Source organism: Chrysemys picta, chromosome 2 (genome assembly GCF_011386835.1).
Source record: "Chrysemys picta bellii isolate R12L10 chromosome 2, ASM1138683v2, whole genome shotgun sequence".
Classification (NCBI taxonomy): domain Eukaryota; kingdom Metazoa; phylum Chordata; order Testudines; family Emydidae; genus Chrysemys; species Chrysemys picta.
This window is the reverse complement of record NC_088792.1, coordinates 105,690,492-105,718,267: the sequence shown is the minus strand read 5'-3', so window position 1 is coordinate 105,718,267 and position 27,776 is coordinate 105,690,492. Positions and strand designations below refer to the sequence as shown.

The following is a 27,776-nucleotide window of genomic DNA, read 5'->3' as shown; positions in this document are numbered from 1 at the left end:
TTGTTTGTTTAAAACTTACTGTGTGTGTATATATATTTTTTTCGCCAGACAAAAGACATATATACACACACACACATTTTATATATATATAATGTGTGTGTTTGTATATGTCTTTTGTCTGGTGAAAAAAATTTCCCTGGAACCTAACCCGCCTATTTACATTAATTCTTATGGGGAAATTGGATTTGCTTAACATAGTTTCACTTAAAGTAGCATTTTTCAGGAACATAACTACAACATTAAGCGAGGAGTTACTGTATACAGAAAAGTGTAAAATCATATGTCCTCTGATATAACACAAATGAGGTAAATCTTCATTTAAGATTATTCAGCATGTTCTGCTACTGAAACATACAGCTACTAATGATTAGCTTTAGTGCATTTTGGTTGGTGTAAGCTATCCTGAGGTAAAAAAGAGCTTTTCTAGGCATTTATAGTTATGAGCATTATTTCAAGTCAGAAGAAATACTAGCCTTCTGCTAATAATCTGCAAAGCGGTGGGTACATCACACTTTCCCAAGGCACTTCTTAATGAAGTGTCCCACTAATTTCTGCGGTCTCTGCTGATACTCCACAAGCACATCATGTGAGCTGCTAATCTGATCCCCTTCAAGTCGATTCAGAAGTGTGACACACACCACAGCAGCTAGAGATAAAATAAATAGTGTTTGTTAGAAATGACATTTAGGTAACTTTCACAGTGAGAAAGCATGAGAGCATCTTCTATTTGTACACCCCTGTTTGAGGTATCAAAACAGACAAGAGGAGATAAAGCCAAGGAAACTAATAGTTTCAGTAATGGGTTTGAGCAGTTCACAATGGAAATCACACCTTATAATAAATAACTAGATTAAGTACCTATTTCACTTTAGATATTATTTTAAAATTACTAATAGCTTGAAGCAAACTATAAAGCCATTAGTAAAGTTGAAGGAGCTGCTCCAACATATGGTCACATTCAGAACATTCATGGTCATTGCATGATTAGAACCTTTTTCTGAATGGGATTTTTTTTTTCAAGAAGTGTGTCAAGAAGTCTGATTGGTAAAATTGCCTCAGAGAATAAGTGTATGTCTACACACCAAACACTGTGCATGGGCTAACCTACTTGAGCTAGCTTGAATCAAACTACTGTGGGTAACAATAATGATGAGGAGAGTAGGTGCAGTGTGGGCTTCTCTAGGAGAAAAAAAATGGGAGAAAAAGAGGTAATGAATTCCTCACAACAAGTAATGCTCTCATATCTCAGACCAATTAGAAAAGGAAGACTTTGTGACCTTAGAACACGGACATAGCAAATGGGAGAGTAACTTAAAATGAGTACTCTAAAGTTGTACTAGATCAACTTTTCTTAGGTCACCTACCTAAACTTTAACTACCTCATAACTAAAATTCACAAGAGTCCATACTTTTTTATTGGGAACCGCATTATTCACCAGGCAACTAAAAACCCTTCTTAATTGTTTCAGAATTGCAAATGCAAATCTCGTTACTCTTTCTCTCTTGATATTTCATTTTGATATGCAAGTAAAGAAAGTGACTATAGTTTCATATACATAGAGGCTACCTGATTGATTAAAGTTACTACAGTTTCCTATCTGACTTTAAGACTGTTACAATAGTGCCTTCAGATAGGTTGGTACTTGAATGATTGCTTCTCAATGCAAGGCAAGAGCTGGAATAGCTACTAATCAGGATTAAACTAGATCAGAGCTGTGTGAGGGGATTTACATAGACCTGGCACACATACACAGCAAAGTTCTAGCAAATCATACTAAAATAAACTTAACAGCATCTATAAATATTTATAATTATATATGCAAATTGTGCAGTATTGTAACTTTCCACTGCTATGAATTTAATGCTTTGAAACTCTGTACACTGTACATTTTCTGCAACACAGATGATTCAGTCTAAATAAAATGCCATGTATCCAATTACCTCTGACACCACTAAGATTACAAATAGCAGCAAAAACTGAAGATTCCATCTCAATATTTCGGACTCCAGCATCATAAGCTGCCTTCAAATACTGCAATTTCTCTTCTTCAGCATATAAGCAGATTGCACCATCCAGACGGGCTTGGCCTATAAAGCATATAAATATAGATTTTTTTTATTTTTTGTATTTATTTATTTATTTTGGGTACTGATGAAAGTACAGGGGACAGTTTCAGTCTCTAAGGGACACAAGATTGTTACAGTTTCTATACCCTTCCTAATTTTTATCACGGCAGGAAGCTCAGTTTTCACTTAAAAGGCACTCAATAAATGTAATTTATTAGTTATTTGAATTTAGGATCAGAGTAATTAGATAAATTAGTAACTACTAAATTATCAAATTCATAAACAGGAAATATAGTCCCTCAGATGAATTAAGTATCAGATTTTAATTGTGATATTTCCTCTCTGCTAGTTTGATGTATTGATTACGTTTGAGTTTAACGGTCCCCTAAAAAAGCATCCAGATCTGCTAATGCCTTTCTGATGCAGTGAGGGGAGGAACAATCTCAGGCCTTTTGATGCTTAGAAGATTTTTTTAATGTAAGGAGAAATCAAGAGTTTTTTTTTAAAATTGGACATTATTGGTGCCTATTTTTAGGAAAGAGTTAGCTTATTCCAGCTCTTTAGGGCTTCAGCCCCAAAGAAACAGATTTTTTTTTATTAAGCAGTGTTAGACTGCATACAGCCAAAATAAACTTTACAGTTCTCTAGTTACCATATTTTTTGTTTTCGGGAACTGAATTCCCAAAGCTGAGGTTCTCTGCCTGTTTGCAAATTTTGTAGTAGATTTGGTAGCATCCATAGGAAACCTGCTGGTTTGCTTTTAGGACCCACTGACTGGACCATGGATTCATTATCCTTCCTAACGGTGCCTGAAGAAAGCCACATATTGACATTGTTCTGCTTGAGATCTGCCTTGAGCACTGCTAGAACCATGGATTGTGTGCCCTCCAAGCAATGCTCTTCTTGCAGTATATCCAGCCACAACTAGAGGCAGAAGTGCCAGATATTTGGGGAGAAAGCTTGTTCTCACAAGATTTCCAGCTCAGTTTGTAGACCTGGGAGGGAAACATCTGAAATTGTGGATGCTTATCTAAATCAATCCCGAATTTAAATCTGTGATGTTTGCCCATCCCAAATGTGGCAGTATTGATGTAACATCCAGTTAACCAATTAATGGTTAATTAAGGATGAATCAGCAACTCTTTCCAGGGCTGCTTACAGAAAATTTCTTCTAGACACATAAACAATTAAAAGAAAAAAATAACCAATAACTCTCATTATCAATTCCACAGTGCACTAATGGTGATTATAGCAACTCCACTAAATAAATACCCTGATAATTCAGTAATCAAAAGATATACAATTTATGAGCTCAGTCATTGTCAATTCTTTTTTTAGATAGTCATTTAGGGGGAAAAAACACCACAATTACACCTTAATACAGCAAAGGCTTAAATACATGCTTAAATTTAAGCATGTGAGCTGTAGTCTCATTTAGATCAACTGGACTACTCATCTCATTAAAGCTAAGCACATATTCAAGTGCTTTGCTGGACTGGGGCCTAAATCCCCTAATCCAGTTTGATTTGCATATGTTACTGTTTACTAATTTACTTCTATTGTTCTATTGCTAGCCTTACCTTCATAGAAATCCAAAGTGCACATTGTATTTCCAATTACTGTATTGAATTCATTTATCTCCTTACTGCACTGCATCAGTTCCTTAGCTAGTTGGTCATCTAGGTTGGTACTGCGAATTACAGTCTTTCCCAGGATAACCTGTTCAAATTGAGGCTTGAAGGTAGCATCTACTGATTGACTGGTTATTACCACTGAGCCTGGCTCCAGACCTGTTGTAAAAAAAATACATATAGTGAGCTGTTCAGCCTCTCTGCTCGTATGTAAACAAGGTACATTATAGCCCAATCCTGCTCCTACTGAAATCAATAAGAGTTGCCACTAAATTCAATAGGAGAAGTATTAGGATCTATGTGCATGTTTGTAGTTTATTATTCCAAATGCTTTAAAATAACTCTGTAGAGGAGACACAGTATACTGCTAATTAAAAAGGTATTTATATAAAGGACAATACAAAGGGCTGTAAAGTAATCTTAATGGTCTGACAAATCCAAACTGTTAAGGAAATATTTCACATAGGGCATGAATGATCTTTTCTCCAGCTTGCTGCAGATCTCTTCACTCAAGCACATTTTCCTGTCTGGGGAGTGAGATATTGCCTTTTATTGTAAAATTATATAACTCAAAGAATTCTTTAGCTGATGGGTAATTAGGTCTAATGAAAAATAAGAGTGCTATGTATGACTAAAAACCTGAACATTCTCTCTTTCATGATCCAGAATTCTGAACTAAGGCGTGAAAGATAGGAACTCGCGTGTCCTATAGCAGAACTAAGATCCACTCACTGGGACTGTACCAGTATTTTAAAGATGATCTTAAAACCCTAAAAAGGTGTGTGTTTTTTAAAATATTGGACTTGCATTCTTTTTCACTTCTCTATGATGCCTTGAAAGGAATTTCTTCTGCTTTTCTTAATATTAGAACAAACAGGAATGTCAATTTCGGTGCTCCCTTATTTGGATGGAGGACTTCTCTGGGATGTATAATGTTTGCTCCGACACCTTAATTTAAAAGGTATTATTGCTGAATCTTGAATCTAGTCCCCCTTTATTCAAAATGTTTAATTATTTGAATCAAATAGATATTAACAAAAACAAGCAAATTTTACACAGGCTGATTAAAACTCCCTTTCAGTTGTTCAGCTTTCACTCTCTTGATTCTTGTGTTACCATTTCACTAGTTCTCCAGTCATCAGAGAAACATTCAGGCTGTACAGGAACAGAATTGTTAATGTACAAACCAAGCAAAATATTTAAAAAAAAAAAAGTCTTCGGGATTTCTTTATACATCATAAAGAAGGAAAAGAGGACACAAATCCAATTTATTTTCCTTTGCAAGTCACCTTTTAACCTCTGCTTTATCTGTAAAGTGTGGGTGGTAATATTACCTAATAAATATTCATCAAAGTGTCATGAGCATTAATTAACTTGTAAAGCCCTCTGAAAATGAAATAAGTGTTAGACATTATCATTATTATGCCTCTGTTTTATAAGCCTTTAACTACAGAGATGCTTTAATTTCAAGAAAAGAGAAATATGAAGGGGAAATACCTATTCCACCAGAGGTGCCAATGCGAATAATGGTTACATTGGAACACTTGGAGTGATACAGCAGCTTGATCAGCTCATGTAACATGATGGCAATAGAGGGAATGCCCATACCATGCTGAAATGAAATCAGAAAGTCACATTGAACATTAATATACATTATTAACAGAAGAGTCAGGAATTGGAGCAGAGCTCTGTAATGAATCACTATGAAAAATACATGCAAAAGTATTCTTGTACAAACCTAACCTATGGGCCAGGGCAGAAGTTTATTGTGGTCAATGGAAAGACTTCTATTGACTTCAATGGACTTTGGATCAGGTCCAGTGTTCCCTAATACCCTGGGTTATGTTAATTTTAAAAACATTATATTTTCTATATTCTAAACCTGAGTCCCATTCTAATCTTTTACAGTTACATGCCTTCACAAAGCTTCTACATGGCCCAAGAGCAATGTTCACACTAGTTCTTAATGACCTGAAACACTGGTGATTCTAGCTGAGCTAAAATCTTACAAAAGGTGGAGGCTGTGGTATAGTCACAAAGTTCACAAGCCTGAATCTGTTCCCGCTTACATCATGATGTGACACTTCACACCTTGAGGGGAAGAGAGCAGCACAATAGGGCCACAGTTGTGGAGTTGGTGCTATGGCTAGGGGTGGGTTTTCAAAAGTGCTCTTGGGTATGTCCACACTGCAATAAAAAACTCCTGGCACCGAGTCTCAGAGCTGGGCCAACTGACTCGAGCTCACAGGGCTTGGGCTGCAGGGCTAAAAATTGCAGTGTAGGCCTTTGGGCTTGTGCTGGAGCCCACGTTTGCAGTGGTCTCAGAGTCCAGGCTCCAGTCTGAGTCCGAACATCTACACTGCAATTTTTAGTTCACACCTTGACCCCCACAAGTCCAAGTCCCCTGACCCGGGCCAGCTGCAGCTGTGCCATGGGTCTTTTACTGCAGCGTACACATAGTCTATGTGACTTAGTAGCACAAGTCCCATGGACTTTCATTGGTACTTGTACTCCTGAGCCACCTACGTACCTTTTGAAAATCTCACCCTGGATCCTCCGCCATAGCTGAGAAACAGCCACCTTTGTTCCTTCCCCATCTGCACTTAGTGTAAACAGTCTCTGTGTTGTCCCTAGCATAGGACCAATAGGGTAGAAAACATGCTGCTCATGATTACAAAGGATTGTTGTGGCAGCCAGGAATCACTGGGATGTAGGAATATGCCAGCCATGCCCCTTTTCTCCTTGGAAAGCCATACTACCCTGGGATTTGGAAGGAGAGGTGGCATAAAGCCATTGCATCTATGTGACACAGTGGTTACCCTTACATGGGGGAAATTCTGAAGGAGCTGGCTGAGCCAGCTTTCCGGCTACTTTCCACCACTGAAGTAGACCTGAAAATTTGGATGTATATCCTCTAAAGAAATATTTAAAAGAAATATGCATTTATGTCCCATTTACAATATGCTTAAATTGTTGATTCAGTTGCAACTACTGCATTGTATATTGAAAAACATTCTGTTCTACTTCAGGAAAACTCAAAACAAAAATCAAGGACTAGGCCTTGTCCTTTTCTTTAGAAGCACTGGCAAATATAATTCCTCTCCCCCCACCCCCGCCTCTTAATGCTTAATACTTACACTGACTGATAACACGGGTCCTACTTTGTACATCGCGTAACGGTCAGTTCCTGCACAGATGTTGGGATAGTCAGCACCGACGCTCCCAAGGCCAAGCTCTTCAGCTATGTAGGTGATAAAAGCTTTCATCCGTGAAGGGCTTCCTCCAACACATACAAACTAGCATGGACAGAATTCAACAAACCACATCAATTATGCAGCTGACTACATGATGCAGCATATTCAAGAACAGGCAAAGGTAAATATGATAATGCAAAAGGTTTAATCAGAATTATTCCCAACTACATTATTTTTATTATTACACTCCTCGTAGAGGTCTGTAAAGATAAATGTTTAAAAATAAGGCTTAAAATGGACTCAGAAGTTCTCTGTCATTGCCTGACAATGGAATTTCATTAGTATAGTACAAAATGTAGAACTAGGGCTACATCTATTTAAAATGGCATTTTGTATTGGGGTATGTTTTTAATAATAGGTACCAGAGGCAGAGTGGATGTAAAGGAGAAATTATCTGAATATGTCAAAGGGAGGGAGGGCTCCATAACTGTATTGGCATATAGAGACCGTCCGCAGGCACGACGCCCACGGCTCCCAGTGGCCGTGGTTCACCATTCTTAGCCAATGGGTGCTGCAGAAAGTGGCGTGGGCTGCAGCGACGTGCTGGCCGCCGCTTCCCGCAGCTCCCATTGGCCAGGAACGGCAAACCGCGGCCACTGGGAGCTACGGGCTGCCATGCGTGCAGACAGTCAATGTAAACACTCTCTTGCAGTCTATCGGTGGATTACCCTGAAGGGTCACATGTTGACCACCACTGCTGTAACACCTTTGCTAATAGCATTGTGTCCTAAAAAAGAAAGGCAGTTAATGTTATCTCTGACAAATTTAGCTCTGATGGTTAATGTATAAAATATACCTTAAAAATAGGGCTTGCAAATGAGGCACTTTCTGTCACCTCAGGAGTGTTATTTCAGGTATGGGGCTTTTGTTTTTAGTGGATTGGGCAACTCATCTCATATAAACCTTGTACGAGAAGCTACCACCGTAGATGCAAAAGCAGGACAAAATGCTAGTGTACTCAGTAAATGCAATATGGGCCAAAGTCTGCAGTACCCACTCAGTCCTTACCCATATAAAACTTCAACTAGGATGCTAAGACCTTGAACCTGCTCCCATTGAAATGAGTGAAAGTTTGATATTGACGTCAGTGGGAACATGGTAAGGCCTCACAAGGGAGATTTGCCTGACTGAAGCCTGAGTAGGGACTGCAAACGTTGGCCCAATATTCACAAAAGGACCCTGGCAGCTCTGGTAAACCTAAAAATTGTATGATGATGCCAGCGTTCCCACTAAGAAGGTCTTACCTTCTTTCCATGCATTTCTCAAACTGATTCATGCTGCTGTCTTTAATCTCATCCTGCACACAATTACATTTTAGTGGGAGTAGCACAGTCTGCTGACATGTTTAAACTTCCAGAATGAAATCAAGGTTCTTACCTTTACATCTCCAAACAAGGCAGGAAAATCATGGGTGCCAGTCCCAAGAGCAAAATGGTACAGGATATCATCTTTCATTTTCTCAAGGTGAGGGTTGGAGAGATGAATTAAGTTATCTCTGTCATGGAAGTGGAAAATATATATAAACTCCAAAAAACTATGTTAAAAGAACATTATTAAGGTTGTAAAAGTCTAGTGCTAAAAAGTCAGAATTAAGGTTTCCTGTGCACCTTTAATTCAACTCCTTGTGTGTATGCATTATGAGACAGTCTTTAATGACATGATCACATACTGTTTTTTTCAAGTAGACCCTCTGCCTCATTCAGTGTACAGGATGCACTATGCTCATTAAACGAGCAGCTATTCAATATTTTGTTTTATCCTCGTTGTTCAATATGTGGTCCCAGGCCTTATTTACTGCACAATATTCAAACCTTGTTCAAGGTATCTGTAAGCACTCAGCATTTCTGCAAATCAGACCTCAGCATCTCAAAATGGGCACCCAGAAAATGAAGAACACACAATTAGTGACCATCTATTAAAAGTTTAGTTTAAGTGACTTGCCTGCCATAGCACTGGAACTTTGTGGCATAGAAACCTTAACATGAGACCATCCTGTGTCTTTCTACAACCCCCTTACTCATTCACCTCACACCTTCCAACTTCTTCACTAAATGAGGCAGGGGTCCTACAGACAACAGCCTCCTTAACTACACAACCCTGATTCAGCCCCAGAGCAGGTCCAATCTGTGCATTGAATTAAATGAGGCAGCAGTCCTCCTGTGGAAAAAACACTATATGATTATGCAGTTAAAGACTGCATCATCATGCATACACTACTCCAGAGGGGAATTCTGTGCCACTGTGCATGTGCAGAGTTCATGACTGGCACAATTTTTTTTTCTCTCGTAGAAAATACATTCTACCCAAGAAGTGTTGTAGTTCCACCTTTTACCCACCAAAGGCCGCTGTGGCACCAGAACAGCCAGCATCATGAATGCAGTTCTGGTGCCACAGCGGCCTCTGGCGGGCAAAAGGCAGAACTGCAGCACTGTGACAGAATGTATTTTCTGTGGGGAAAAAATTCTGTGCATGCGCAGTGCCACAGAATTCCCCCAGGAGAAGTTCATCACAGCGCCCTGCCTTCAGAGCCAGGTTAGGACAGACAGAGTGGGGCACATGGGGCTGCTGGGGGTCATACACTGTGAGGGTTCAGAATGTTTAGTGGGGGATTGGGGTACAGGCTCAGGAGCTAGTGGGGTGACAATGTTAAGGCAGGGGCTGAATGGAAGTGGGGGTTTAAGGCCACATGGGACGGGGACTGAAGGGACACATGGGGAGATGGGGGAGGAGGCTGCAGAAACCCATAGGGATAGGGAGCGCAGAGGCAGATGTGCCTGACTGAATGGGAGAGACTTGGGGTCAGTCAAGGTCTGCATGGGGGAGGCTTCCCAACTCCCTAACAATCCTGCCGCTCCCCCCAAAAAAGCACCCGTTCCATACTTCTCCCACCTACACCCAACAGCCTTCCAGATTCACTCCCAGGCTCCTTCCCTCTCCCTCAGCTCGGCCATTACCACTGACTCCCCCAAGCCTTTGCATTGCTTCTGGCAGGTGCAGGAAATACAGTTCTGTATTGTAATTTAAATGAATTACTCAACATTCTGTATTAATATGCCTAGTAAGGCCTATTTGTTAAAAAAAAAAAAAAATTTACCAGAATCTTTTTTTTTTGTCTGTATTGTTACAGATATACTTGCTGACAGGTATTTTGAAATAAATTACCAAAATTATTGAAACTGGCATGATTATATTGTTGTTTTGAGAGAGAAAATATTCAGAATTTTGCAGAATTTTAAAATACTGTGCTCAATTTTTATATTTTTTGGTGCAGAATTCCCCCAAGAGTAATACAGACATGGGGGGCCAAATGAAGGGTTGTAGAGACAACCTTAATTTTGGCATTTTCTAACTTTTGAGTGTTTGACTTTACGACCTTACTAATGTTCTTTTAATGCCGTTTATGTGTGTGCAATTTCCTAGTTTTTTAAAAAAGCAAACTGCAAAAAACAAATTTCATCATGTGACATCATGGTGACACCCACGTGGTTGATCAGCAAAGTGTAACTCTTAGATTCACCACACAGACACATGCCTCTTAAAAGTAATGATAGTAATAGTAGGTTGTCATCTTCTATATGGACCAGCACTAAGTCAGATGAGACACGCATCTTTCCAGTGGGTTTCACAGATATTTGCTGACAGCAGAAGAATAGTGAGACTCTGGAATCTTGAGTTCCATTCCACACTCTGGAGAGGAATGTTCCCTTTAACGGTCACAGACACTTCTCTCTGTCCCGCCACCCTAATCCAAGTCTGACCCCTCCAACCTGTTCCTCTTCAGTCCTCTCCACCCCTGGCTCTTTGTCCCAGTCCCATTCTTCTTGGCCAGGCAATCCTAGTCTCTCCCTCAGAGCTCCCTGTCCAAGTCTCAGTCCCAGGCTCCTTGTCCAGCCAGTTCCAGTTCCCCCGACCTCAACTCTTTCTCTCCAGTCTTTTTACCCAGCCAGTCCCAGTTCTGCCTTTACACCCCAGCTCCTCATCAGACCTATCTCCCATCCGTCCCCATTCCCCCACCCACTGGTTCCCAGTCTCAGGGTCCTTGTCCAGCCAGTTCCAGTCTCCTCCCTCCCCTTCAGACCTGCTTCCCCCAACCCACCCTGTTTCTGTCACTAGTTCCCACTCCAGTCTCTGAGTTCAACCAGTCCCCATCTCCCCGCCCAGCCATTATCAGTCTCCCCAAGCTCCTTGATCCAATCTACTCCTTCCCCTCCCAGTGCCCCCCGATTCTGCTCTCAACCTCTCTGCATTCAAGTCATGTGGCTTCCCCCTTCACACTGCCTGAACACCTGATAGGGGGGTGGTGAGTCATTGAAAGCATAAGAGATACAGGATCCCTGCTTTCAATTCAGGTGCCCAGCCATGTGGGGATGGCGCATGCCAAGTCCAGACACATGTATGAGCTGTGAGGGGAGGGAGCAGGGCCAGCTCCAGGCACCAGAGCAGCAAGCAGGTGCTTGGGGCGGCCAACGGAAAGGGGTGGCACATCTGGCTCTTCAGCGGCGGGTCCCTCAGTCCCTCTCAGAGGGAAAGACCTGCCGCTGAATTGCCGCCAAAGAATGAAGCGGCGGCAGTAGAGCTGCCGCCGATCGCGATCATGGCTTTTTTTTTTCCTTCCCTGCCACTTGGGGCGGCAAAAACTCTGGAGCCGGCCCTGGGAGGGAGCATGCTCAGTGAGCACAGAATCTTTGGAGAATTTAGCAGCAAAATTCTATAACATCTCTACTGAACATATGTGAACTGTGAAGTTTCAAAGACTGACAACTTGCTCAAATTTGAGCAGATTTTAGGGGATCATCAAAAGATACATCCCTGACACCCAGACCTCCCCATGCAAAATTTCAAGTCCCTGCTCCAAAGCATGGAGGTGCTAAAGCTTCTCAAAGAAGAAGTTGACAGAATGTTAACATTGCAAGCCAGTGTATTTTCCCTACCAGCCTGCATGGTAAAATTTCAGCCCTAACGATTGAAGTTTGAAAGTTATAAGGAGCTGAAAATGGGATTGTATAATGTCTCGTGTTAGGCAATCTTAGTAATAGGGAGTGCTCCCAGCCCTGCCTAAAATAATTTAATATTAAGTATTGAAACTGGTTGTGGAGCCAAGGCTAGGGAGGAGGTGAGGATGGGGTTGTGGCAGGCAGGTACAATGTGCACCACACCCTCCTGCCACATGAAGAAACTGCAGCAAACTTCATATGGTCTGAGGCTGTATTATATTTTGACATGATCTTCGCTGTGCGTCAGCTACAGGAGAAATGTCAAGAGCAGAATCATGAACTCTACACAACTTTTGTGGACGTCATGAAAGCATTTGACTGTCAGTCGCCAGGGCCTGTGGAGGATCATGTCGAAATTTGGCTGTCCAGACAGATTTATACGAATGGTACGTCAATTTCATCACGGTATGATGGTTCGTGTCCTGGATGACGGTGAAACATCCGAGGCCTTCCCAGTCACCAACGTCAAGCAAGGGTGTGTTTTAGCACCCACTTTGTTCAGCATGATATTCTCTGCCACTTTGACTGATGCCTTTCAACACTGCACTGAAGGAGTAGGCCTGAAGTAGAGAACTGACGGGAAACTATTCAATCTGAGGTGACTGCGTGCCATCACCAAGGTGAAGGAAACTGTACTTCGAGACTTTCTCTTTGCCGATGATTGTGCTCTGAATGATAGTACAGAGCCAGAAATGCAAGCCAGTATGGACAAGTTTTCAACTGCATGCAACAACTTCGGTCTCACCATTAAAATCAAGAAGACTGAGGTCATGCACCAGCCAGCTCCCCACGCTCGGTACTCAGAACCGTCCATCACTGTAAATGGACAGAGACTTCAGACAGTGGACCACTTCACATACCTGGGCAGTACCCTTTCCCGAGCAGCGTCAATCGATGATGAAGTAAACTGCAGAATTGCTAAAGCCAGCTCTGCATTTGGCCGATTGCGCTCCAACGTTTGGGAACGTCGAGGGATCAGCCTACCAACGAAGCTGAAGGTCTACTGAGCAATGGTGCTTTCAACTCTGCTGTACACCTGTGAGACGTGGACTGTCTATCGGAGTCATGCACGAAGGCTCAATCACTTCCACATTTCCTGTCTGCGAAAGCTTCTAAAAATCAGATGGCAGGACAAAGTGCCCGATACTGATGTCCTTACTAGAGCCAGTCTGCCGTCAGTTCACACATTGCTGATAAGAGCCCGGACCAGGTGGGCCGGACATGTCGTGAGAATGTCAGATGAATGCATTCCTAAACAGCTCTTCTACGGAGAACTCACTCAGGGAAAGCACTCCCATGGAGGACAAAAGAAGCGGTTCAAGAACACACTGAAGACCTCTTTGAAGTCTTTCGAGATCAACGCTGCCACGTGGGAAACCTTCGCACTGAACCGTCCAGCATGGCACAGCCTCATTCACACAGGCAGTAATACCTCTGAGGCGAGGCGTATTGCTGAGGCTGAAAAAAAGCATGAGCTGCGCAAGTCCAGAGCTGCTCGTACATAATCAACAGTGCCATTACATGTCTACCCGACGTGTGACAGGACGTTCCACGCCCGAATCAGACTGATCAGTCATCTTCGGATGCACAGAGCCCGGTCATCGAAAGAATGAGTTGTTGAGGTCTTCATCAATAACGATGGACGAACATCAAGATATTTTGACCTACGCTCCCACCTTCTTGAGGATTTCAAGGGCAGTCCCAGTGGAAATCCCAAGCAGAGTGGATCCATTGGAGCCATGCACCCAGACCGTAATGGGAGGAAAGCAATGACAGAATCTAAGTAGGAGCTGGTGAGATTGGTGACAACACAAACAGGGATCTGAAAGAGGAGATGAGGGAGACAATGGGGAAGAAGTGGAAATCAGAGACAACACAGTAGGGGGGGAAATACAGAAGCGATAAGAGAAAACAGAGAAAAGTGTAAAAACGAACAGAAAGAGAAGAAAAGACACAAATAAAGTCAGGTTGTTCAGGGTGGTAGCCATGTTAGTCTGTATCAGCAAAAACAATGAGGAGTCCTTGTGGCACCTGAGAGACTAGCCTCTAAGGTGCCATGAGTACTCTTCATTGTTTTTTTTTAAATAAAGACTGATAAACCATTTGTCTAGAAACAGCTCCTCTGACTAGTTAGTGAAAAGAGATGGCGCATCCAGCCCTGACTGAGGAATTAGACTATGCCAAGAGCAATGGGGGAAAAATCAAATCCATGACACTTTATGATACCCTCACATTAAGTTGAATGCAGACTGGATAGAGGAAAATTATATATGCAACTTCTGTATTAGGCCATGGAAACTTTACAAAAGTCAGCTTACAAAGTGAAGTCATAGCAGGCTGGAAACTCTAACTATTAGCCAGAAACTGGTGTAGACTCTTGGTGTACACCTCAAAGTGCTTTGTGATTAGGGTTGCCAATTTTGGTTGGACGAATTCCTAGAGATTTCATCACATGACATAATCTTTAATTAAAAATTAATCTTTAATTCCTGGCAACTCCAGGCCAATCCCGGAGGGTTGGCAACCCTATTTATGATACACGAGGCCAAAGGCCCAGTGCCTTCTGCACCCAGAATCATGAACTAATAGCTTAGGCTTTGTCTACACTTGAAAGTTATATCAGCATAGTTACGTCAGACAGGGATATGAAAAAACCACAGCTCTGACCAATGTAGCTATGCCGAAATAACATCCAGTGTAGATGTAGCTATGTGGACAGAACAATGCTTCTGTTGAGGTAGCTATCATCGTTCAGGGAGGTGGTGTTCCAACAATGACAGAAAAAAAATGTTCAGTCACTGTAGGCTGTGTTTAGTTTAATTAATTAGTTTAATTTTTTTCTGACAATTTCTCTCTAAGATTCATTCCCTGGGCTATGTAGTCCCCTTCTCCCCATCCCATCCTCTACAGAGAGGCAGATCTGTGAGGTTGTGGGAAGGGGCTGAAAGAGGAAAAGTGTCAGTTTTAACCAGTAGTATAGTCAAGGATAAACAGAGTTGCCCATTTCTCATTTGGGAAATATGGAGTTTAGTTTAGGTTAGTTTACCTACTTCTTTTTTTACTTCTACACCACTGTTTTAAACTGACCCATCCCACACAATGTGACAAATCGCCCTTTCAAAATCAATTCACTGTCTTCTAGAAAAACTAAATGTTCATTAAGCAACAGTTGGCTTTAACAAGAGAAAATGGCTGAAAAAGCAGATTGGCATTTTGGGCATTTTATCAATGCCCTCTCCCAACATCTCACTGGTCCTAACTGTCCCCAGAGAGTACTTGGGTTACCTTTGTTCCTCTACTTATTCCTCCCCCTATTTAACAAACTTGGTGTAGGGATGATGAGGTCGCAGCCATGCCACAGAGAGTGCCGATGAACAGCTATGACATCATCAGAAAGGCCCAGCTGGCCCTGCAGATTGTGGCTTTGGACAATCAGTGTCCCCAGACCAATACTCCACAGTATCATTCAGAACTATTTCTGCCAGATTATGTGGGACTTAACCTCTTTGTACCAATGATACAGAGCAATTACTTGACTATCGTGATATTTGCTGGAGTCACTACAAGATTCAAATAGGATCTGTTTTAGAATCATTCAACAGTTCGTTTTTGCACATGCAGAAAACACTTTCTTTTTATTTGGATACCAGCCCTTTTGTGATAAAAGTGCAACCCAAGACACAGTGAAGTAAACTGTAATACACTAAAATCTCTCTCTCTCTCTCTTTCTGTATCTATCTATCTATCTATCTATCTATCTATCTATCTATCTATTAGGGCTGTCGATTAATCGCAGTTAACTCACATGATTAACTCAAAAAAATTAATCATGATTAAAAAAATTAATCACAATCAATTGCAGTTTTAATAGCACTGTTAAATAATAGAATACCAGTTGAAATGTATTAAATATTTTGGATGGTTTTCTACATTTTCATATATATTGTATTCTGTCTTGTAATTGAAATCAAAATGTGTATATTATTTTTTATTATAAATATTTGCACTGTAAAAATGATAAACAAAAAAAAAATATTTTTCAATTCACCTCATACAAGTACTGTAGTGCAAGCTCTTTGTCGTGAAAGTACAACTTACAAATGTAGATTTTTTTTTACATAACTGCACTCAAAAACAAAACAATGTAAATCTTCAGAGCCTACAAGTCCACTCAGTCCTACTTCTTGTTCAGACAATCGCTGAGACAAACAAGTTTGTTTACATTTGCAGGCGATAATGTTGCTCTCTTCTTATTTTCAATGTCACCAGAAAGTGAGAACAGGCATTTAGATGGCACTTTTGTAGCCAGCATTGCAAGGTATTTACGTGCCAGATAAGCTGAACATTTGTATGCCCCTTCGGCATGTGTTGTAACTGAAATCAATATATTTGAAAATGTAGAAAATATCCAAAAATAAATGGCATTCTGTTATTAACAGTGTGATTAATCCTGCGATTAATTGTTTTAATCACAGGATTAATATTAGGGCTGTCAAGCTATTAAAAAAGTTAATTGATTAATCTCTCGTTTAAAAAAAAATCACATGATTAATCACACTGTTAAACAATAATAGAATTCAATTTATTTAAATATTTTTGAAAAATACTATTTCTTTTATTAATTTTTACAGTGCAAATATTTGTAATAAATAATATACACTTTGATTTCAATTACAACACAGAATACAATATATATGAAAATCTAGAAAAACATCCAAAATATTTAATACATTTCAATTGGTATTCTATTGTTTAACAGTGGGATTAAAACTGTGATTAATCACGATTAACTTTTTTGAGTTACTTGCATGAGTTAACTGTGATTAATCAACAGCCCTAATATATATATATATACACACACACACACACAGGGCTGCCTCCAGGCACCAGCCTGGCAAGCAGGTGCTTGGGGCGGCCACTCTGGAGGGGGGCGGCACGTCCAGCTATTCGGCAGCAATTCGGTGGAGGGGTCCCTCACTCCCGCTCGGAGTGAAGGACCTCCCGCCGAATTGCTGCTGCAGATTGCGACACAGCTTTTTTATTTTATTTATTTTATTTTTTTTGGCTGCTTGGGGCGGCCAAAATCCTGGAGCCAGCCCTGTATGTGTGTATATATATATATAATATAAAAATCCACAAATATTGTCAAATTCACAAGGCATGTTCCAACAGCATTGTCTACATGATTGGCTTTAAAATTGTTTCCCCTCTCTCCCTCTGTCTGCATTTTGTCCTTATAGGGCCACACCCCTGTAATCAGATGTGTACAGATGGACCGCTGCACTCACCTACACCTAGGGCCTCAGGCTCCAATCTTGCAAACACTTATGTATGTCATTAACTTTACTACAACAAGTAGTACCATGAGTTTATGATAGTAAAGTTTTTGCAGGATTGAAGCATTACATAGTAAGCTCTTCAGAGCAGAGAACTTTTCCTCTTGTATCTGTGTAAAGTGCCTCCCACATTTTAGGTACCAGCTAAGTAAATAAAAATATCTGAGGGCTAACCATTAATCTTTGACACTCATTTTCTTATACCAATATAAATCTAAAGAAAGAATGAGATAAGTGGATTGAAATATTTGTTCAAAATTCCAAAATACATGGGATGAAATTCTGGCACTATTCAAGTCAGTGGTAAAGCTCCCATTGACTTCAGTTGAACCAGGATTTCATGCACAGGCCTAGTCTACACTTGATTTTTTCAGTATAAGTATACTGGTATAGCTATTCTGGCAAACCCTTCTAATTTAGACACAACTTATATTATACAACAAGAGTGCTGTTGTCTGAACTAAATAAAACTACACCTGCCAACTTACTTTTTTGCCAGTATAACTGAGTCCTCACTAATGCTTTTCCCAGGACAAAAATATTGGAAAGAAATCACACGCCTAACTGATATTACAATAGCAGCGAAAGTTTTGAGCTTAGACCTGGCCACAGTGCACATATGTTCTGTAGAGTTCTACTATTTAAAAAATTAGGTTGTGAAATGAAAAACATGCTATTTGGGAGGAGTTAAAAGTGGTACGTTTAAATAAATTCAAATTAGATATTGAAATTAGTTTTGGTTCTTACTTTGACGACTGTTCATCCTCAGTCTTCTTCTCAGCTGTTACACCAGGTGCCATTATATACAGTTAGACCTGAAGGAAGAAAACAGTGTATGGTACTTCAGTGACAAAATAAGGCCTTGATCCTGCAAAGATCTACACATATGCTTAATTTTACACACTGCGTAGTCCCATTTTAAAATTAGATTAATTAATTGTAACACAGATGTTGCATCTAGTCTATATAGGCATTAATCTGAACTCCAAAACATTAAATAAAAACATTAATAATAAGTTCCACACATAATACAGCCCCTTCAAAAATTGTGAAATTTCAACAATGTGAGCATCTGACCATTAGATTTTTTTAAATATGCATTTACCCAAAATTAATATGGACAATTTTACAGCTGATGCTGGTGGATTAAATATCCCTGCATCAGAACTTGAACTACACAAAGACATTTTTGTCATTCTTATGCAAAATAGAATTGACACATTCTGTATGACTAAGACAAATTATAAAATGTCGTAAAGGAAGTTCTGCATCATTGCTGAGCCCAAATCCTGTAAGTAAAAAATACATGGGAGGTGAACACTATTGAGTCAAATCTCTTCCTTAAAGAAACATTCAACCTAATGACTGCAATAGAAGGAAAGAGTCAGATTTTGCAACAAAATTACAAAACAAATTATTTCCGAGAAAGAAACAGAGACGATCTGATAAAAAAAGCCTGAATATTTACATGTGGAAAAAGAGAAGTGTGTTGCCCCTTTTTGACTCCAGTGGCTAGTGAAAAGTTTGGGGCCCTGGGGATGTTCCAGCTGGAAGTAGAAATTGATGGAGTCCAGTATTTTTCTTCGATGTAGTCTGTTTACTAACAAGGAATGAGCAAAGTCCTGTGTCTCTGAATATGGAAGGAACCAAGAACAAAAGGAGCAATTTCTTAGGCTATGTCTACACTATGGACCTTACAATGACACACATGTACCGCTGCAGCTGTGCCGCTGTAAGGTCTCCTGAGTAACTGCTTTATGCTGGTGGGAGAGAGCTCTCCTCTCGACATAATCAAACCGCCCCCCAATGAGTGGTGTAGCTGTGTCGGCGGGAGAGCATCTCCCGCTGACATAACACTGCCCACACGGGTAAGCTTTGCCAACAAAAGTACTAGTGAAGACAAAGCCTTAGTCTCCACCCCTACACGTCGTGATCCAACACCAGACCCAAAAGTGCTCTCTCTAGCTTTTTTCCAGGGTCACACTGTGATTAGAGGCTCAGAGCTCCTACTTGGCTTTCTTGCCTCTCCCTCTGACTGTCCTCAGTTTGTATGTGATCTCTACACACACACACACACACACACACACGCCCCTCTGTCCTCAGTTTGTGTGTGATCTCTCTCTACACACACACACAACCTACCCATAATAATATTCAGACAAAAGTTCCTGTGCAGGTTCACATAGGGCAGGTTGTTTTAGGTGGGGGCTTATGCTCACAGTTATGGCAGTGGCACAGCGGCACAGGAGGCAGCAAACAGGGCTGCTAACAAGGGAGTTTGAGTGGGAGTTTGCAGGGGGAGGTGGAAGGGGAGGCAGGAGGGCGCGGTGTGTCGTGTGCTCTGTGTCCCCAGGTGCTGTGGGCAGAGACTGCAGCAGCCATGAGCCAAGCAGCAGGGGACACAATGCAGATGATTGCATGTGGCAGCTGCGGTATGTATATGGTTCTAGCGGGTGAGCCTGAACAGAGGTATTTTTGTATGAAGTGCCGCCTAATACAGTTACTGGAAGAAAAGATTTGAGGGCTGGAGATGCAGGTAGATACCCTGGTGGAGTTTAGAAGGGGGTTCGAGCAGCTGATGGAGGAAAGGCAAGGAGGGGCTGAAGGGGAATGCTCAGGGGTGCAGGTGGAAGCAGGGGCTGAGGACTGTGAGGGGGGAATGTTAGGGGGAGAACAAGGGCAGTGGAAGCATGTGACCATGAGAAGCAGGCCAAGGAAAAGGAGGGCTAGTGAAGGGGAAATAGAACTCAGGAACAGGTTTGGGTGTTTGGATAACGAGGAGGGGGGGCAGCAGGTGGTAACTGAAGGTGGGAGGGGAGGAAGAAGAGAAGAGCAGCTAGTCCAACAGAGAGAGGGGAGGAGTTGATGGAGACAGCACCAAATCTGGGCCCCGGGAGGATACAGGATGGCACAAGGGGGAGTATAAGGGAAAATAGGAACGGACACAGTTTACGACTAGAGGGAACAGAGGATAGATTAGTAGATCGCACTGTCGCCAGGCGAAGGCAGGTTTACGTGATTGGAGACTCCTTACTGAGGAGGTTAGACAGGCCTGTGACCAGGGCGGACCCAGAGAACAGAAGGGTGTGCTGTCTACCGGGCGCTAAGATACGGGATGTGGACCTGCGGTTGAAAAGGATACTAAAAGGAGCAGGTAAGAACCCCTTGATAATCCTTCACGTAGGAACGAATGACACGGCTAGGTTCTCGTTAGAGAGAATCAAGGGAGATTATGCCAGACTGGGGAAGACGCTCAAGGAAATCGAGGCTCAGATCATCTTTAGTGGGATTCTGCCTGTTCCTAGAGAAGGGCAGCAAAGGGCTGACAGGATTGTGAGGATAAATAGTTGGCTAAGGGAGTGGTGCTATAAGGAGGGCTTTGGGATGTATGGCCACTGGGAGACTTTCGGGGACAGACAGCTGTTCTCACGGGATGGACTTCATCTGAGTAGGGAAGGAAATAGACTTCTGGGAGGGAGGCTGGCTCATCTCATCAAAAGAGAATGAAGGAAGTTGGGGGAGACGGTTGGGAGATGTACAGTTAATCTCCACGCCAGATTCCAACATTGAAAAGGAGAGTGATGAGATAAGAACAGATATAGCCAGGGGGATGGGATTGGACATAAGAAGGAGAGGGGGGATGAACAGTAAGGGGTCCGTAACAAATTGCATAACTAATGGGAGACAGGCTAAATGGCATACATTAAGATGTTTATACACCAATGCGAGAAGCCTAGGTAACAAAATGGAGGAATTGGAGCTCCTGGTCCGAGAAATGAAACCGGATATCGTAGGAATAACTGAAACGTGGTGGAACGGTAGTCATGACTGGAGTACAGGTATGGAAGGGTATGTGCTGTTTAGGAACGACCGGAACAAAGGTAAAGGTTGGGGGGTGGCATTGTATGTCAATAATGAGGTAAGTTGTAAAGAAATAACTGATGGAATGGATAAGACGGAGTCCGTCTGGGCGATAATCACACTGGGTAAAAGAACTACTAGAGCCTCCCCTGGGATAGTGCTTGGGGTGTGCTATAGACCGCCAGGATCTACCCAGGATATGGACAAAGAACTATTTAATGTGTTTAGGGAAGTAAATACTAATAGGAACTGTGTAATTATGGGGGACTTTAACTTCCCAGATATAGATTGGGGAACAAATGCTAGTAGCAATAATAGAGCTCAGATGTTCCTAGATGTGCTTGCTGATCAATTCCTTCATCAAGTAGTAGCTGAACCGACGAGGGGGGAGGCCATTTTGGATTTGGTTTTGGTGAGTAGTGAGGACCTCGTTGAGGAAATGGTTGTAGGGGACAACCTTGGCTCGAGTGATCATGAGCTAATTCGATTTAAACTAAATGGAAGGATTAACAGAATTAAATCGAAGACTAGGGTTTACAATTTTAAAAAGGCTAATTTTAATAAATTAAGAGGACTGGTAAGGGAAGTGGATTGGGCTAACGTATTTATGGATCTAAAGGCAGATGATGCCTGGGATTATCTTAAATTAAAGTTGCAGGAGCTGTCGGAGGCCTGTATCCCGAGAAAGGGAAAACGGTTAGTAAGGAAGAGATTTAGACCGAGCTGGATGAGCGACCGTCTCAAAGGGGCGAGTAAGAAAAAACAGAAAGCGTACAAAGAGTGGAAGAGGGGAGGGATCAGTAAGGAAACTTACCTTATTGAGGTCAGAGCATGTAGAGATGGAGTGAGAAAGGCCAAAAGCCGTGTAGAGTTGGACCTTGCGAGGGGAATTAAAACCAATAGTAAGAGGTTTTATAGCCATATAAATAGGAAGAAAACAAAGAAAGAAGAAGTGGGACCGCTGAAGACTATAGCTGGAGTGGAGATTAAGGATAATCTAGGCATGGCACAATATCTAAACGAATATTTTGCATCGATCTTCAATGAGGCCAATGAAGGGCTTAGGAATATTGGCAGCGTGACAGAGGGGGATACAGGAGGGGGTATTACCGTATCCGAGGTAGAAACCAAACTTGAACACCTTAACGGGACTAAGTCGGGCGGACCGGATGATCTTCATCCAAGAATATTGAAGGAACTGGCGCGAGAAATAGCAGGCCCCTTAGCGATAACTTTTAATGAATCTTTAAACTTGGGGGTGGTCCCGTGGACTGGAGAATAGCTAATGTGGTTCCTATATTCAAGAAAGGGGAAAAAAAGTGACCCAGGTAACTACAGGCCTGTCAATTTAACATCTGTAGTGTGCAAGGTCCTGGAGAAAATTTTGAAGGAGAAAGTAGTTAAGGACCTTGAGGTCAATGGCAATTGCGACAAATTACAACATGGTTTTACCAAAGGCAGATCGTGCCAAACCAATCTGATCTCCTTCTTTGAGAAAGTAACAGACTTATTAGATAAGGGAAATGCGGTGGACCTAATATACCTCGATTTCAGTAAAGCGTTTGATACGGTACCGCACGAGCAATTATTGGTTAAATTGGAAAAGATGGGGATTGATATGAAAATCCAGAGGTGGATAAGGAACTGGTTAATGGGGAGACTGCAGCAGGTCGTACTGAAAGGTGAACTGTCAGGTTGGAGGGAGGTCACCAGTGGAGTTCCTCAAGGTTCGGTTTTGGGTCCGATTTTATTTAATCTATTTATTACTGACCTCGGAACCAATTGTAGGAGTGGGCTGATAAAGTTTGCGGATGATACAAAGTTGGGAGGTATTGCCAATTCGGAGGAGGATCAGGATATTCTGCAGGGAGACTTGAATGACCTTGTAAATTGGAGTAACAGAAATAGGATGAAATTTAATAGTGAAAAGTGTAAGGTGATGCATTTAGGGATGACTAACAAGAATTTTAGTTACAAGCTGGGGATGCATTGGTTGGAAGTAACGGAGGAGGAGAAAGACCTCGGAGTCCTGGTAGACCGCAGGATGACTATGAGTCGACAATGTGACGTGGCAGTGAAAAAAGCCAATGCGGTCTTGGGATGCATTAGGCGAGGTATATCTAGTAGGGATAAGGAGGTGCTGCTTCCATTGTACAAGGCACTGGTGAGACCTCATTTGGAGTACTGTGTGCAGTTCTGGTCTCCCATGTTTAAAAAAGATGAACTCAAACTGGAACGGGTAAAGAGAAGGGCCACTAGGATGATCAGAGGAATGGAAAACCTGTCGTATGAAAGGAGACTCGAGGAGCTCGGTTTGTTTAGCCTAACCAAAAGAAGGCTGAGAGGGGATATGATTGCTCTTTAAATATATCAGAGGAATAAATACCAGGGAGGGAGAGGAATTATTTCAGCTCAGTACTAATGTGGACACGAGAACGAATGGATACAAACTGGCCGTGGGGAAGTTTAGGCTTGAAATTAGATGAAGGTTTCTAAGCGTCAGAGGGGTGAAATATTGGAACAGCCTTCCGAGGGAAACGGTGGGGGCGAAGGACCTGTCTGGCTTTAAGATTAAGCTAGATAAGTTTATGGAGGGAATGGTTTAATGGGATAACATGATTTTAGTCAAATAAATAGCGTGCCATCGCTGGTAAATAGTATCAATGGCCAATGAGGGTCTGGCTGGAGAATCTTGCCTACATGCTCGGGGTTCTACTGATCGCCATATTTGGGGTCGGGAAGGAATTTTCCTCCAGGGTAGACTGGCAGAGGCCCTGGAGGTTTTTCGCCTTCCTCCGCAGCATGGGGCAGGGGTTGCTAGCTGGAGGATTCTCTGCTACTTGAAGTCTCTAAACCACAGGATTTGGGGACTTCAACAGCAGAAAGGGGTTGGGACGGCTTTGTGGCCTGCATCATGCGGGAGGTCAGACTAGATGATCATAATGGTCCCTTCTGACCTTAAAGTCTATGAGTCTATGTTAACTGGGGTTTTAACTCAACTTATAACAGGTTTCACCCCGCTCATAACAAGTTACTGAGAATTGGAAATGTGCTGATGCTTAGAGGAAGGGTTTTTCCTTTATTTAGGGTAATCAGCTTTATCAAAAGAAACTATATTAAATGTATAGAGACGTTGCAGTAAACTATAAAAGTACTGGGTCAAATTTCATCACCAGTTACATTGGTCCAACTCCATGGACTTGCCTCTGTGATTATAGTCAGGCATCATTACAAGTACTTAATAGAGGAAGAACATAATTGTTAAATGGGTTAATGTTTGCATAAAATCATGCTACAATTCTTAGGCAATTATTGATCCAAGTATGTGAGAGAACTGGAATTATATTATTTCCAATAATAAGAATGTATAATTGTATAACTAATATACAGGCTGCATTTGATCCCAGATGGAGAAGGAGTCTTTCACATCCTGTTTAGTGCCTAAACTGATGAATGATTAAATGATTTTTGAAGTTAATTTTCAACTATTTACATTATTTTCAGGACTTTTAATTTTGGAGCTTTAATCCTCTTTACTAAGGAATCAATATTCACTTTAATACGCTAGTGTGTTATAGATCGCTAGATACATAGATTAATAAAATCTACTAAAATAGAAAACATTACTTAAAAGAAAAATTTCCATTTATGATAGCCATAGAAACTATTTTAACAATCTTCCTTTTCTATGATACCAATGCCATTAGATAGGTGTTAAGAAATTATTGTTTTCTGAAGAAGGTACACAGTATATAGTACAAAACAGGTGCAAATTTCAAACCTAGAAGTAGATTCCCTATTTTAATCAGTGTTCAGATCTGATGATTACTATTTTACAACTATGCAAAGCCCATAATTTTTACTGTGGCTTTCTTTGATTAATGTCTTACTAGTCTTTTTTTAAAGTAGGAGCTAATACTCAGGTTCTGATCCATCTCCTATTAAACTCATTGGAATGACTCCTGCTGACATTAACCGGAGTTGGTTAGGCCCTCAGTTTGCAGTATGAGCATATTTTTCCTCATCCTTAAGTGATTGCTTCCATTATATAACACTTCTGCACAGGCTTTCCCTTCATATTGTATGCATACTTATATATCACTCATATAATGACAGTTCAGTATGGGTTTCTTCACATGTATAAGGAGGAACCTGTAGCTGATCCGTTAGTCTAATTGTGAAACATGGGTATACTTTGCTCCAAAGAAAAACTACCTCTCGGGCCAAAGATCTGACCCCATAAAGCTCTCTACCAGTACCAGCAAAAATTCTGGCATTTCATAAAAGAACAGTACAATGCTGTTGGTTTTAAGATTCGTTTCCTCATCAGCAAGGGGAGGAACATAAGAACGGCCACACTGGGTCAGACCAAAGGTCCATCTAGCCCAGTATCCTGTCTACCGACAGTGACCAATGCCAGGTGCCCCAGAGGAAGTGAACCTAACAGGCAATGATCAAGTGATCTTTCTCCTGCCATCCATCTCCACCCTCTGACAGACAGAGGCTAGGGACACCATTCCTTACCCATCATGGCTAATAGCCATTAATGGACTTAACCTCCATGAATTTATCCAGTTCTCTTTTAAACACTGTTATAGTCAAGAAAGACAAATAAATGAAATCCCAGTTCCCACAAAGGGCTTCCAGTACTGGAATTTTAACTAGAAATGCCGTATATTGGGCACAATAGCAATCGACACACTACGCATCTCTCTGCACAGTTAAAGGAGGGCATTGCTTGGCTTCAGTTGCCTCAGCTGTAACCTACCTTGCTGGGAAGGAGAAGCTGAACTCCAGCGGCTGCCCAGTTCCCGTCGCTCTCAATCGTATTTGAATGGCACAAGCTATTGCACGGGTTTTCAAGCTGGAAAAGAAACAGGGGAGTCAGGTCTCTGGCAGAGGAGGGCAGAGAGGAGTGCTGCTGCTGCTGGACCAAGCTCCGGGACTAGGGAGCGGCAGGAAGCCTGCTAGCAGCATGCCCTTAGCAACGGCACGGATACTTTACACTCCTCCCTCGCTCCGGTTCCAGGAAACCTAGCGCCGTAAGCACCTTGCTCTATGCCCTCAGTGCCCCTTCCTGGCATCGCCCAGCCCCGCCGCCGCTGCAGCTCGGGCTCCTCCCGTCCTCCTGGCCCCGGGGAGGGCCGTAGCCCCGCCCCAGCACTGCTGCAGCGGCTCTGCCTGGCCCCCTCTCGCAGCCTGCGCCGTGCGGAGAAGGGCAGGAGAAGGGTCGCGCACCTGCGGCAGGTGAGGGATGCTGCTGCTGCTGCGGTGCCTCTCGGGTCGGTACCGGCTGGGGGCTCTGGTCTCCCTGCGTCCCCGTCCCCGCTGCCTTCTCCGCCTGCTGCTGGGCTGGGCTGGCTGTTCCCACCGCCACCGTGGGACAATGCACAGAGGCGCGGCGGTGTCTGGGGAGAGGCGGGGCACTTCCTGGCCCTGCGGGTCGGGATGAGTTGTCTGTTTCTCCAGCCCAGGCTGAGCAATGCTGGAAAAGCCGGGCCGGAGACGTGTGACTGTGACGAGGGGGGGGGGGAGGGGGGTGTTTCGGCCTGTGGTTTCCCAGCATGTGTCTGTGACGTATGTGTATGCAACAAAGGCAGTGTGTGAGTGTGTGTGTACAGCAGGATAGTTGTGTGTTTCATTCTGTGTGCATGCTGTAACGGTCTGTAACAAGATGTTTGTGCAAGTAACTGTGGGTAACGGCAATGTATGTGTGTGTGTGTCTGTATGGTCTAGGGAGTGTTAATTACGTGTGTGATAAGATGGTTATATAGTCAATTTATTGTGTATCAGGAAGTATGTGTGTTTACAAGTGTGTATAATTGTGTGTTTAAAACTGTACATACCCCAATACACACACAATCACACAAGTGTAACAAATTGTGTGTATTTGGCCTTGTGTATATTGGGACATGTTTAACTGTGAGGGGAACTGGATGTATGGGACTGTGTGCACTCAATGGGATGTGTGTTTACTTTTGTTTCAGACAAGGTGGGGGAGGTAATATATTTTATTGGACCAACTTCTGTTATTCTGTTGTTGATCCAGTAAAAGATATTACAGCCCCCAGCGTATCTCTCTAATATGCTGGGACAGACATGTCTAAAACATAAAATGATGCAGTGTTGTTGAACAAGATGTGTAGATGTGTGTGTACTATTCAAATGTGCACAGTATGTGTATACAGTAGTACAAATTCAGGTCCCTTTGAAGTCAATGGGGGATTTGCCATGTAACCAATATTTTTCAATGGGATCAGGCTCTGAGCCAGCATGTATGTGTATGGAGTGAACGTAAGCATACATGTCAATTTCTTTCTAGAGTTTGCATATCATGTATAAACTAGATTTGATGGCATATGTACCACCATGTGTCTAAACAATTTGACCTGATCCACAAAGGGACTTAGTCATTGCAACACTGAACATAATGGCACCTTTTAGACACCTACAAAATCACAAAAAACAACACTGCAATACACAGACCCTGAGTTAGGTGCCCAGGTTCCCTATGCAATAAATGGGGAGAGATAGGAAAGCAATCCACAAAAGCTAGCATGGTTAGAGGGAAGCTGCTTAATCTAGCCAATCCCTCCCTGCTTTGGCAAAAAAGCGGAAATGTTATTAATAGGA

At 42.1% G+C, this 27,776-nt stretch overlaps 2 protein-coding genes across 6 annotated transcripts in view; one reads left to right on the top strand and one right to left on the bottom strand.

Annotated features, from left to right (window-relative positions):
* UPP1 (uridine phosphorylase 1) lies at nt 1–26,726 on the bottom strand. Of its 5 annotated transcripts, none has more exons than XM_065583910.1 (10): nt 26,382–26,522; nt 25,912–26,007; nt 18,751–18,912; nt 18,030–18,097; nt 8,330–8,447; nt 6,836–6,994; nt 5,196–5,310; nt 3,648–3,857; nt 1,942–2,088; nt 1–646 (listed from the first exon to the last, which is right to left on the bottom strand). In XM_065583910.1, the coding sequence occupies exons 4-10, from the start codon at nt 18,080–18,082 to the stop codon at nt 507–509; spliced, it is 942 nt and encodes a 313-aa protein (XP_065439982.1). In that variant the 5' UTR covers nt 18,083–18,097; nt 18,751–18,912; nt 25,912–26,007; nt 26,382–26,522; the 3' UTR covers nt 1–506. The 5 variants fall into 5 exon arrangements, with proteins under 5 accessions (XP_065439982.1, XP_065439983.1, XP_008177400.1 ...); XM_065583911.1 differs by lacking the exon at nt 26,382–26,522 and adding an exon at nt 26,194–26,332; XM_008179178.4 differs by lacking the exon at nt 18,751–18,912 and having other exon boundaries at nt 26,382–26,726.
* The window catches only part of SUN3 (Sad1 and UNC84 domain containing 3), a 61,299-nt gene continuing 59,788 nt past the window's right edge, over nt 26,266–27,776 (top strand). Inside the window, exon 1 of the mRNA XM_024099892.3 lies at nt 26,266–26,390. The gene's annotated coding sequence lies outside the window, so the exon portion shown is untranslated. The remainder of the gene's footprint in view (nt 26,391–27,776) is intronic.